This window comes from Ictalurus punctatus, chromosome 1 (genome assembly GCF_001660625.3).
Source record: "Ictalurus punctatus breed USDA103 chromosome 1, Coco_2.0, whole genome shotgun sequence".
Taxonomy (NCBI): Eukaryota; Metazoa; Chordata; class Actinopteri; order Siluriformes; family Ictaluridae; genus Ictalurus; species Ictalurus punctatus.
Genome location: NC_030416.2, coordinates 25648361 through 25661639, shown reverse-complemented (window position 1 = coordinate 25661639; position 13279 = coordinate 25648361). Strand labels below are relative to the sequence as shown.

General features: G+C 40.1%; 1 protein-coding gene across 1 annotated transcript; it reads left to right on the top strand.

Annotated features, from left to right (window-relative positions):
• Positions 1-9675: 9675 nt before the first annotated feature.
• On the top strand, positions 9676-12868 carry mettl6 (methyltransferase 6, methylcytidine). Its single transcript, XM_017495573.3, has 5 exons — positions 9676-10233; positions 10310-10444; positions 11662-11832; positions 12155-12296; positions 12377-12868. Exons 1-5 carry the CDS (start codon positions 9967-9969, stop codon positions 12514-12516), a joined length of 855 nt encoding a protein of 284 aa, XP_017351062.1. The 5' UTR covers positions 9676-9966; the 3' UTR covers positions 12517-12868.
• Positions 12869-13279: the final 411 nt, after the last annotated feature.

Below are 13279 nucleotides of genomic sequence, written 5' to 3'. Positions count from 1 at the left end.
ACTCACATGAAGACAGTAAAATCAGACCTAAAAGATTAAAGTGTGTGTATTTTGATATAATAACAGACCTGGACTGCCCTCTAGAGGTCATAACACAGAACTATTTTATACCAAAAAAAAAATTGTTAACTTCTGCATGTTTGCACAATACAAACCACAGGCTGAGTTATCTTTCATATTCTAAATTTATGTGTCAATTTTTAACAACAGTAAACGAACAGTAAATTGGAACAATGACTCCAAAAAATAAATAGCATTTTATTAGTTTGATCTTAGAACAGAGGTTTTTAATATTATCTGAAAAGCTGCATAATTTCTTTTCGGATACTTTTAAATGATGACGCTTCATGCTAGCCATATAAATTTTCTGCACACCATGTCTGTGTCTCGTAAAAGAGAGAAGGAGTGGCAAAGAGGATTTAGCTATGTCTCCATGGGTGGATTTTTTCCACTGCTGCATAGTCCAGTCACAGCCAGAAGGATTAAATATAATTTCCTGTTCCACTACATATAAATTTTTATGCTTAGTGAATTTTAAATCCAACTGGGTGGCTGGGTAGGCAGTGTGGTCCCGTCTTTTTGAGGTATAGCAAAACCACTCATTTTCCATTCCTCCTTGCGTATTCCCTTTTTAAAGCACATAACATAAGAAAGATAGACTTGTGTAAAAGGTAATACTATCACTTTCATTATAATTTTTTTTTTTTTTTTTGGTACACACTTATGGTTCCTCTGAGGTTTTACTAATAGTTAAGGGTCCTTAGCTTTGTAAAAATATTATATAAAGTACTTACTGTACAGTCATTAGTTCTACATAGAGCTCTCTGTTGCCTATTGTTCATTCAGCCAACTGGCTTCACCCCAATTTGTTAAAACAGATGCAAATATTAATTACATTTACAGTTATATCCAGTGCAACTTACATACCATAAGTGTTCGGAAGTCTCTATCAATAAGTACATCCTCAAACTGGTTCACTATCAGAGACTAAGAGTAAAATCAGACTACAAACCCTGTTGGGGAGGTAACATAGTAATGAAAAAACATACAAGAGTGATATTTTAAGTATTTCATGAAGAGGTAGGTCTTCAGTCATCATGTGAAGACAGTCAGTGACTCAGGACATTTCAAAACCTAGGCACCAGAATAGAGAAGAGCCTTGATGCATGCCTTCCTTCTACCTTGAGAGATGGTGAGTCCAACTGAGCAGTGCTAGAGGATCAGAGGGAGTATGGTGAAGTGCGAGGTGTGATAAGTGCTTTAAGGTAGGTGAGTGCTGGTCCATTTTTGGCTTTAGGCAAGCATCAATGTTTTAAATCTGATGGGGGCAACTACAGGAAAATAGTGGAAGGAGCGTAGCAATGGGTGGTGTGGAAAAATTTGGGAAAGTTGGAAACTAGTCATGGAGCTGCATTCTGGATCAGTTGCAGAGGGCGAATGGCATGCAGAGGCAGACTTGTCAGGAACAAGCTGCAGTAGTCCAGTCTCAAAATGGCAAGGAAGTGAACAAACACCTGAGTGGCCTCTGTGGATATAGATGGACAAATCCTTCTGATGTTGTAATGGAGAAATCAGCATGAGCATGTCAGTGTACTGTAGCAATGTCAAGGGAGAAGGATGGTGGACTGTCCATGGTTACCACACAAGGTATAACAGGTGAACAGACTAGGACCCAGCATTGAGCCTTGTGGGACACCAGTGAAGTCTGCATGGAGCAGATGTGGATCCTCTCCATGTCACCTGAAGTGTCCGTCTCTCCAGGTAGGAAGCAGACCATTTCCATACTGTGCCACGAATTTCCAAGACTCATGGGGATGAACAAGAGAGTCTTGTGGTTGACTGTGTCAAATGCTGCTGAAAGGTCCAGGAGGATGAGTACTTATGACAATTTGGTTTATATAATGGCATGGAGCTCAGTAATGGCCACAGGGGCAGATTCTGTGGAATGTGTTGCTTTGAAGCCAGCCTGGTTAGGATCTTGTAGGGTGTTCTGGGTGACATAGAATGACAGTTGATTGTAGAAAGTGCATTTGAGGATTTTAGGGTCAAAGGAGAGAAGTGATACCAGTCGGTACTTTTTTATGTATGAAAGATCTGGAGTGGGTTTCTTCAGGATGGGAAAACTCTTGTTGGTACATGACCATTTGTTATCGAGTAGCAATGTAAGGGAATTCTTTTGAGATGGTCTGGAGCATTGTGGAAGGGATGGGATCCAACAGGCAGGTGGTGGGATTGCAGGACTTGCAGATCTCTTCTTTTGATAGAGAAGAAAAATGTGTCAGAGAAAGAGAAAATGAATCTTGAAAGTGTAATGTAGTCAGAGTAGGAATGAAGGTATGGCAGATTGTTTCAGTCTTCCCATCAAAAAGGGGGCAAAATCATCAGCAGTCAGGGAGGTCAGTGAAGGAGGAGCTGGTGGGTTAAGAGGTTAAGAAGTGACATCAGATGAGAATTTAGATAGGCGAGCGCAGTATGAGACGAAATCCATATCAAGTGATGATCTCCTCCACTCTCTTTCTACTGCTCTTAATTAATCCGATAGCCAAGGAACAGGGCAAGAAAACTTTATGGATTTAGAAGATAGATGTCAGAGGAGGTCAAAGGACAAGGAAACTGAAGAGAGGAAAGTGTCTGTGACTAACTCTGGCAGTAGAGAGAAAAAGGAGTCAAGGTCTGGAAGGGTTGATAGGGTGCAGGAAGCTACAGAGGAAGGGGAGATAGAGTGGAAGTTTCTGTGAGTGGGAGAGAGGTATTGATAGCTGATGTTAGGTAATACAGGGAGGGCAATGGTGAAGGCTACCAAATGATGACCGGATATGTGGAGTGAGGTAGTATTGATGTATGTAGCTGGAGAGGGGTGACTGAAGACCAGGTCCAAAACATTTCCTCCCTTGTGGGTGGGGAGGGGAGATGTTGACTGGACTGGAGTTAATGGAGAGGAGGATGAAGTCTCCAAGAAGAATGATAGGGGTGCTAAAAGTAGGGAAAAGACTGAGAAGCATGGCCATTTCACCAAAAAAAAGTCTCCCAGGGGACCAGGAAGGTGATAGATGACAATAATTAAAAGGTTGGTTGGAGAGGTAACTGTACCTGCATGGAATTTCAAGCATGAGATGTTGAGATGAGACAGGGAAAGAGGTGTAAAGAACCATCTCTGAGAATCTCTGAGACAAAAGCAACCCTGTATCACCACCCTTTCCAGTATGTCATTGAGTGTGAGAGAAAGCATAGGCAGAAGACAGAGCAGCCAGTGTAGCCAAGTTCTGTGGCATGATCCATGTCTTAGTTTGTGCCAGAAAGTGGAGAGAGTAATGGGACGCTAAAGCTGACATGAAGTTGGCTTTCTGTATGGTGCATTGGCAGTTCCAGAGTCCACCTACCACCACTGTTTGGGACTGAGAGAACAGTGGAGGGTAGATGAGCTTACTGGGAGTTCAGCTTCTGGTTTACAGAGGAAAGTTTCTGGGTCTGTAAGATGTGATGACAGAAATAGGTTTGAAGCACATATCAGCAGTCTAATCAGGACTAAGGTCAGTGAGTTTAAGTAGGGCTGAGAGGTAACAAACACTATCTAACTTAACAAGAAGAGGTAACAAACACTATTTAACAAACTTAACCCTTCCTATTTTTTCTTCTAACTGCTACAGAGTTTTGCTTCTAACATCTGCACACCTTCAATATATCTTAGTAAACCCTGCCCACAATTCACACCTTAAGGGAGACTGAAACTACTCTTGTTTAGACACCTGAGAGAACTGATTAGCATAGACTAACAGACACTTCCAAACAACACTACAGAATCAGTAATACTAAATGCATTAGATTAGATCCAACAAAATCAAGTAGATACACAAAGATCAGAATCCTACCTTACCAGTAAAGGATCAATCCAAAGCAAATATATAATAGCATCATCATATAAGTTTTAAAATTGCATTATGTGAGCATAAAGATCAAACATGTTTATAATGTAGATTACATGTATAATATAACTCCTTAATCTCAGAAGATGCATTTTCACAGTTAGCAGAAGCTGGAGAAATTAGGGGAAAAAAATTCATGGCTCTTTTCTTACAGGACTGTACAATTTAATAGGATTAGAACCGAATAAGCAGATATGATGTTTAAGAATCGCTATGGCTGTTATTTTATTTCCCAGATATATTCTACTACAGGGTAAACACCAGGTGTCACACCTTATTATCCTGAGAGTGGAGTTATCACACATGCTTCATTTCACACAGACCAGAGACAAGCAATCAGTGGTGACAGTGTCAAAAACTGGCTATTTCTACAAGAGCTGTTCGACAAATGACAGTGGGAATTTGTGCAAACATCACCAGATTACAAATTAGCACTTTAACTACCTTTGCGATTAATGCTGCATATAGCAGGGTGAGCAGGGTAAGAAGTTGCCAGCCTTGAAGCATCAACATAAGATTGTCACCAAGTTGGTGTACCTGCATGACTATACTGTGATATATTCCTGAGGATACGTACATACTTAATCATATATTTTTCCTCCTTGATGTTGGTCACTCAGCTGTTTGTTCAGTCTCTTGTCATTTCAAGATTCGATTACTCCAACTCACTCCTGGCAGGTCTTCCCCTGAGCACAACCATACCCCTTAAGTCAATCCAGAACACAGCTATACACCTTGTTTTCAAACTCTCCCTGTCCTCCTATGTCACGCTCTGGCCGGCAGATGGCGCTGCGGTGTCGACATGCACGGAAGGCTGCAGAAAGCGCTGAGGACGTCGCCCAGCGTTCCAGTCTCACTGAGGAGGGCGCCCCAAGCTTCAGTCCCGCTGGGGGTGGTGCTCCGCCTGTCTGCTGCCCGGTGGAGGCCACCCTGTTTTCCGATGCATCAAGAGACCGATCACACAGGGGCCCAGGACCGCTGTTGGAGGGTGGTTCTGTCACGCTCTTGCTGGCAGATGGCGCTGTGGCATCGACATGCATGGAAGGCTGCAGAGAGCTCACGTGCATGAGATTGAACTGTGGCCTACGGACACGTGCCTTTGTTTTGGTTTTTGTTCTCTTCCTGTTTAAGCATTGGTTGATGTTCGAGGGTGTGTCGTTATTGATCCCAACTGTCTGTGTTCTAGCTTGATTATGTTTGGTACTTAAAACCCTCGTGTTGCTTTGTACTTCACGCAGTATTGATAGAACAAGTGAATGTAATGGTGAATGCGTTATGCATGCTAAGCGGTCTTGTTTTCGTGTCCTGCTCTCGTTCCATGCCTCGACTTTAGTTTCATGTTTAACCTCGAATATCTTGTCCAGTATAGACCGCGTTTTTTGTGTCTTGATTTCTGTTCGTAAATAAAGACGTTGATCTGTGCTTGCTTCTGCCTCTGCTCCCATTTCATAACAGAATACTGCACCTACCACGCGGAAGCAGCAGACCTGCATGAGCGCCGCTTTTATTACCAAGTTTGAGTAGTGGAGTCGATCGTTCTGGGAATCGAGTAACTTGCTATCCCAACGCATAGCTCAGACCGGCCGCCTTCTGGATCAAATAGCGCCTCGGCCGTAAGCCGGGCCATGCGCCACCTCGGCCGCCGTGCAGTTTCCCCCGTCCACGCTGCCGGAGGACTATGCTGCGCTATGTGGGCCGCCGAGTTACACGAATTACTGGGGCTTCCCGCTGCCAGGGGACTACACTGCACAACGCAAGCAACAGGACGTCGCAACCCTGGAGTCCCAGCCTGAGGTTAACTTGGCGACCTCGGAGCCTCTGCCTGAGGTCAACAGGGCAACCTCAGACGTCCAGTTGGAGACCCGCGGGGAGGTCACTGCAACTGAGAAAGCTGCCCCGTTGTCCTGTCCCGCCGAGGAAGCTGTCCCGCTGTCCTGTCCCGCTGAGGAAGCTGTCCCACTGTCCTGCCCTGCCAAGGAAGCTGTCCCGCTGTCCTGTCCTGCCGAGGAAGCTGTCCCACTGTCCTGCCCAGCCGAGGAGGCTGTTCCGCTGTCCTGCTGTCCCGCTGAGGATGTCCCTCCGAGCTCCAGCCCACTGAGGTCGTCCCTCCGAGCTCCAGTCCCACTGAGCATGCCACCCAGCATTCCAGTCCCGCTGAGGACGTCGTCCAGCATTCCAGTCCCGCTGAGGAGGGCGCCTGGAGCTTCAGTCCCGCTGGGGGTGGTGCTCCGCCTGTCTGCTGCCTGGCAGAGACTGCCCTGTTTTCAGATGTATCAAGAGACAGATCACACAGGGGCCCAGGACCACCGTTGGAGGAGGGTTCTATCACACTCTTTCCGGCAGATGGTGCTGTGGCGTCGACATGCACGCAAGTCTGCAGAGAGCACACGTACACGAGAATGACCTGTGGCCTACGGACAAGTGCCTTTGTTAAGGTTTTTGTTCTCTTCCTGTTTAAGCATTTGTTGATGTTCGAGGGTGTGTCGTTATTGATCCCAGCTGTCTTTGTTCTAGCTTGATTATGTTTGGTATTTAAAACCCTCAAGTTGCTTTGTACGTCGCGCAGTATTGATAGAACAAGTGAATGTAATGGTGAATGTGTTACGAATGCTAAGCGATTTTGTTTTCGTGTCCTGCTCTCGTTCCATGCCTCGACTTTAGTTTCATGTTTAACCTCGAATATCTTGTCCAGTATAGACCGCGTTTTTTGTGTCTTGATTACTGTTCGTAAATAAAGACGTTGATCTGCGCTTGCTTCTGCCTCTGCTCCTGTTTCGTAACATCTTACTGTACATCACTCCATTGCTGTGTTCCTGCCACTGGTTCCTGCCCTCAGATTTAAAACACAGATACTTGCTTATGAAGCTAAAATTGGACCAATCCCCACCTACCCGAAGATCCCTCAGGACGTAAGGAAGAGAAGCATCAACACTCTTCTCTATACTGACACCACGCTAGCATGAACTTCTGCTGACAATGAAAACAGTTGAGTTACTGACTGTAGTCAAACAATGTTTGAAGACCTACCTCTTCCTTAAACATTTAAGTGAAAATTAAACCTTCTCTGGGTACTCAAATTACTCCGTCTCTCTCTCTCTCTCTCTCTCTCTCTCTCTCTCTCTCTCTCTCTCTCTCTCTCCCTCTGTGTGTGTGTGTGTGTGTGTGTGTGTGTGTGTGTGTGTGTGTGTGTGTGTGTGTGTGTGTGTGTGTGTGTGTGTGTGTGTGTGTGTGTGTGTGTTTGAATACAGAATACAGAAATAAATATAGTAGTAAAAGCTTGGTTGGGGCTCAGTGTGGACATGGTATGGTTTCGATAAAAATCGTACAGTATCTCCTGGAGTCTGCAGTCTCATTTCTACACAGAAATACATCACTGATTCATGAGAGTAGAGAATTTGAGTGCATAGTGGTAGAGTAAATTCAAACATGTAAAGAGGTATCATTGCTACAGGTTATAGCTCCAGCAGTCCAGTGAGTGATGAGTGTAATTGATTATCAGCAGCAGCTTATGAAAGATTTTGGTGGGGGATGGCATAAACTCAGGCAAAATGAAGTAAAGAGGTTTGACATATGCTAGTGCAACAGGCAGTTGAGAGTCAACAACATACAGTCAACAAGCATATAGTCTAGCAGCTCATTTTAAGGGGTTTTAAAATTACCTTTGTTCAACTGTGTTCAATAGAGCAGGTGTGTTTCTTGTTGCTAGTGAGGTGCACACAGAAGAGCTAATTATTAGCCAAGGTTGCAAGGTTTCAGCAAAATGTCCAGGCGAACCACTTCTGAAAAAACATACCAAAAACCTGAACCTAGCCCAAAAACATATTTTTCTTTTTCCCCAGCCTTCGCATGGGAAACAAGGTCACATGGTGCACACACATTTCTGTAGTACAAACAAAATCCACTCCATAATCCCCAGTTCCCTCTTATAATCTTTGCTATACTTCATAGACACACTGTCTGCAATTACACTTTACTTTTATTTGCAGAAATTTATCAGAGTTAATTCCAGTTATTTGCTATAAAACAAAGATCTTTTAAATTAGCAGAATTGGCGTAAAAACTGCAAACTTGCCAACCATGTCATTTTCTGTTCTGTCTGTTGCTGCTCCTCTACTGGAAATGTTTATATCGAGACCATGGGGTAGTGCAGAGGGTTCTTCACCTTTTGCAACTGTGACCCACTTTTAAGAATGACAATGTTTTGTGAAATGCAAATCTAAATTTTTACTAGGTACAATAACAACTCTATGGAGCTAAATGGAGCAGTGAGCATACTTCGTCAGGAACTAAACAGGGAGTGGGAAATTGTCAGGCTTGGTCAATAGGGTTGATTTATATCAAGAGTGCAAAAAGAAACTAAGGGATGTAGAGTGGAGATGTAAAAGCAGTTAATAGCCTAGACCAATCATTAAGATAAGTGCACTATTTGGTGACTGTAAGAAAATCTGCCAAAGTTAAAGATATCAGTGTTAATGAATGCTTTCTGTATTTGTACTGGAGGACAATAAAGAATTGTCACAATATTTTCAATTACTATATTTCTTTATCAGATCATTTTATATAAGTAAATCAAAATGTTTGCTGGCTTATATTACTGTTGTCATGTTTACAGATAATAAATGTGGTTTAAGTTTCCATAGACATTTAAGACAAAAGGGCCCAACTCTTGTTATGAAGGGATGGACTGTTGTACAGTTTGTTGATATAAATTTCCACAGGTTAAAGAGAAAATCTGTTCTGCAACCAGAACATCATTTCAAAGGTGAATAGATAGTTTTTTTCTGTAGTTGTCTGTGGAACAGAAGAAAATTGTCAGAGATGTCCATCATGTTTGCTGAGGTGTGGAGGTGGATATTGCGTAGACTGACTTGATGGAGCATGAAATTCCTCTTTTATATGGTGTCCCAGTATATCAAAGATTACATCAAATCAATATAAAGTGGTGAAAACTCATATCAGACTGTTGTTACAGATCATATCAGATCATAATGGAGAGCTGCAGTCTATATTCTTCACCCATAGTCATCTTAGAGATAATTCCGTGTACATGTGTGTGACTCATCATGAAAAGAGAGGTAGGAGGATTGACTGCAATAAATTGCCCCATGTGTGCATGAGTGTATGAATGCCAAGAGTTCCCTGGATAAGCAGTTACTGAAGATGAATGAATGAATGTCAGAAAATAATGTAATAATAATGTAAAATAAGGTAATAAATGATTCATATGAACTATTTTTTTATTATTATAATAAATAAAATCTTTGAATTATCAACCCAAATAACTGCTGATCACTCTTTGCTTTCTATTTAATCAACTTCATTTTCATTTGCATCAGTTTTAAAGCAAATGTCATCCCTGCTGAAAAGACCAACAGAAACCATCTATAGAAATTCTAATAGTTTCTACTACATATACTATTACAAACCATCAGCTAACCATTAAAACCATTACCATTATCGAGCTTAATGGTCTCTACTAGACATAACACGCCACCAATAGAAGGCAACAAATTACCAGTAGAGACCCACAGGGACTATTACAGTTTCCATTAAAACCAATACAATTCCCATTATATCCATGGGGTTCTATGAGGGTTTTTGTTTTTTGTTTCTTTTTTCTTTTTTCAGCAGGGGTGTCAAACAACGCTTAAAATGTTTGTTTTGATTTAAATGACCTTACATTAATGTCCACTAGATGACGCCACACGCAATTATTCTAGTCCTGACAACCATTTTCTGTACAAGAAGAAAAGTAAACCGGAAGCGACGCCCTCGAGAGCTGAGCATATGATTTTGTATGCACCATTTTTAAAGAACTTATTTTATTCTTAAATGAGGGACATATCCGCTTGATAGTTGTTGTTTTTTTTTAAGTGATATAATGCACTGATGCATACAAATGCCCATTTTTACGGATTGACTTTATAAACTTTAGTCTTCAGAGATAGTTCTACATACTGTAATGTAATGAAGTTGGGATCATCACTTTGCTACATTAAAGCCTGTACAAATCTGAGGACATAGGAATTTCCTGTAGATTATTATGGCCCAAGAAAAAGATGGAGGAGTTGGGTCATCGGCCAGTCAGTTTCCCCATCAGTCCACAGATTCATGTGAAAGGATTTTGTCAGAAGAAGAGTTGGAAAAACTGAAGAATGACCAGGTTTTGGTGTCAGAATTTAAGCAGCAGAGGTTGGAGATTGATGCTAAAAAAAACTGGGACTTATTTTACAAAAGGAATACCACAAACTTTTTTAAAGACAGGCACTGGACAAAAAGAGAATTTGAAGAACTTAAAGCTTGCAGACAGGTGAGTTGTTGATGCCCCAATGCTTTATGTGTGAAAATGAACGATTCATGATTAACTGATTTGTTTGACTTTTCAGTTTGAGGCCCAGAAGCTGGTGATGCTGGAGGCTGGATGTGGAGTTGGTAATTGCATCTTCCCTTTGTTAGAAGAAGACCTCAACATCTTTATCTATGCATGTGACTTTTCACCTCGAGCTGTACAGTTTGTGAAGGTAAGTGCCAACAGGTATATAAGTGTCCCAACAGTTATATACAGTGGGGGAAATAAGTATTGGACATGTCAGCATTTTTTTTCAGTAAATATATTTCCAATGAGGCTATTCACATGAAATTTTCACCAGACATCAGTATTAACACTGGAAATATAAAGAATTCACAACATTAAAGTCCATAAATAAAATTATATGTAATAAAGTGGAATGACGCATGCTGTTATGGGTTGTCAGACTGGAATATGGTTAATATCCTTACCTCAGCAACATTTCTATTTGTTGTTGTTTAATCCTTAATGGACCCTCATATAGCACTCTGAAAATGTGAGTTAAACCGACACACATTTTCAGCACTCTGAAAATGTGTGTTGGTTTAATTTGAGCTTGGTTTAACTTCCCAAAGTTGTTCATTTGGATTTGGCTGTTAAAGTTTAAAACTTTCAAATGTACTTTCTGTCTTATAAGATAATGTTGTTTATTTTTTGTGTGCACTCTTTGCCTCATTCGTTTTAATTTAATTCAGCCCACTTGTAATTAAATAAAAAATATTATAATATTACTATTTTCACATTAGAGACGTATCTGTGTAATATGGTGGCTGACTACCAAGCCCAAGTTAGCATTGATATACCAGTTCTTAAGCTATTTTTTTCAACCCCAGACTCTTTATTGAGAGCAAATGCAGTTCCCAGGAAAGTGGGAGACAGAACTTTTTTTTTTTTTCTTAAGAAGCTGCGACAGTAAAAATTTCTGCACGTATAAAGTTAAATATGTTAACCTGACTCACAGGCAGAAACTAATTAATGTTGGAGGATTAAAACAGAAGGTCTTTATTGTGGTGACACCTCAAAGTGCTGAAGTACATATTCAATAAAAATGTGTCCTCTTAGGGATAAAAAATATTATTTCATGATAATCGAAGACATTTCTATGATACGTGATACATATTACAATATATATGGGACTGAGAAACCACCACCATTTGCAACTGGTGTTGCATTTAAAAACAAAACAAAACAAAAAAAAAAACAACCTAATAATAAAATCTAATTATATATATATATATATATATATATATATATATATATATATATATATATATATATATATATATATATATATTGTCCAGTCCTGTGTCCTCTTGCATGTTAACAGTTCTTTAGTAAGTTTAATTTTATGCTGTACACAATCATACAAAGCTTGTATTTACTTTCTAGGAAAACTCTCTGTACCATCCAGAGCGATGTCTGGCATTTCAGTGTGACCTGACTAAAGATGACCTCCGGGCCACCATTTCAGAAAACAGTCTAGATGTTGCCACTCTGATATTTGTCCTGTCAGCTATTCATCCTGACAGAATGCAACAAGCCGTGGAAAACATTTATCAGGTAAAGTGACTTATAATTAGATGCTGCATTAAAAGCAGTTTTTCTGAGCTACATTTACCGAACCTAAAATTAATTTAAGTTTTTATACAGTTACAGTGCAAAAAAGTCAGGGTATGATTACTTATTGCAATGTGATTTCCAGCGGTAAAATTACTGTGAACTTTGACCTACAAATATAATGTGTTACTATTAATTCAAGTTTAATACAATCTTTTAAACTATACTTAATGTTGATTAAGTATGCAAATGATTATTTTTTTATTAAACATGCATTTTTAGGCTGAATGGAAACATGAAAAACATTTCTGTTTGGGTTTGGCAGGTATTAAAACCAGGAGGAATTGTCTTGTTCAGAGACTATGGCCTCTATGATCACGCCATGCTGAGGTTTAAGTCCGGGAGCAAGCTTGGGGAGAATTTCTATGTGAGACAGGATGGCACTCGTTCCTTTTTCTTCTCCAGAGGTTAGTCACTGTTAGTATATTTATCATCCTTTTTATTCTCTAGTGAGCATGATCTCATTAACTCTGTGTTTCTCTTTCAGAGTATCTGGCCAATCTGTTTCAGCAGGTGGGGTTTCAGACTCTTGTAAACGAATATGTTCTGAGAGAAACTGTGAACAAAAAGGAAGGACTGTGTGTTCCACGAGTATTTCTCCAGAGTAAATACCGCAAGCCTGAATGACTGTGGTTTCATCAATGCTTTATTGATAAATACATGTAATTCAGTGACTATAGACCATATGTCTAAGCATTGTATGAGTCAGTGTCAGTTTTAAGTGAAAGAAGTTTCATAACTTTGATCAGGTATCAAATAAATTCAATGTTTTGTATGATCTTACTGTATTAATTAATTTAATGCACTTTTGTTATGCAACAGAGAGTGAGACAAATGTCTGGACATGCTCACTTCAGTTAACCATAACCCTGTCGTTACCACCTTTTAACACAAGTGGGCAGCATATCAGCATAAATGATTGAATGAATGAATGAATTAATCAATTAATTAATAAACAAGCATTAAGTGGTAAGCTTAAGAGGGAGCAGTTCACTTCAAACATTACTATCTCAGCTTTTAAAAACCAACAATAAAGTAACCAATAACAATAATCCATCATAGTCTGCATCAGATGATAGACTGTTATTCTTTTTTCTTGCATACATACTTTTGCACCTTTTTGCTAGTAATTACTTTTAAAACAGTTTGGTGAGCAAACTCTTGTTTCAACAAGACTGTTTGTTTATCAAACTCTCTGTGTGATCCTGGGTTTCGAGAAAGACTTTAATTTGTAAGCATCTGGAAGTGTGTGGTTTTTATTCTTTGCTAATACCATTGGGGTTTTTAACTCAAAATGAAATTATTGTTTTAATCATGCAGCTTCCCACATGCTAATTCTCTATCAAAGTTTTGGGGGGTTTTTTAAGCCACTGAATTCATAATAATAAAT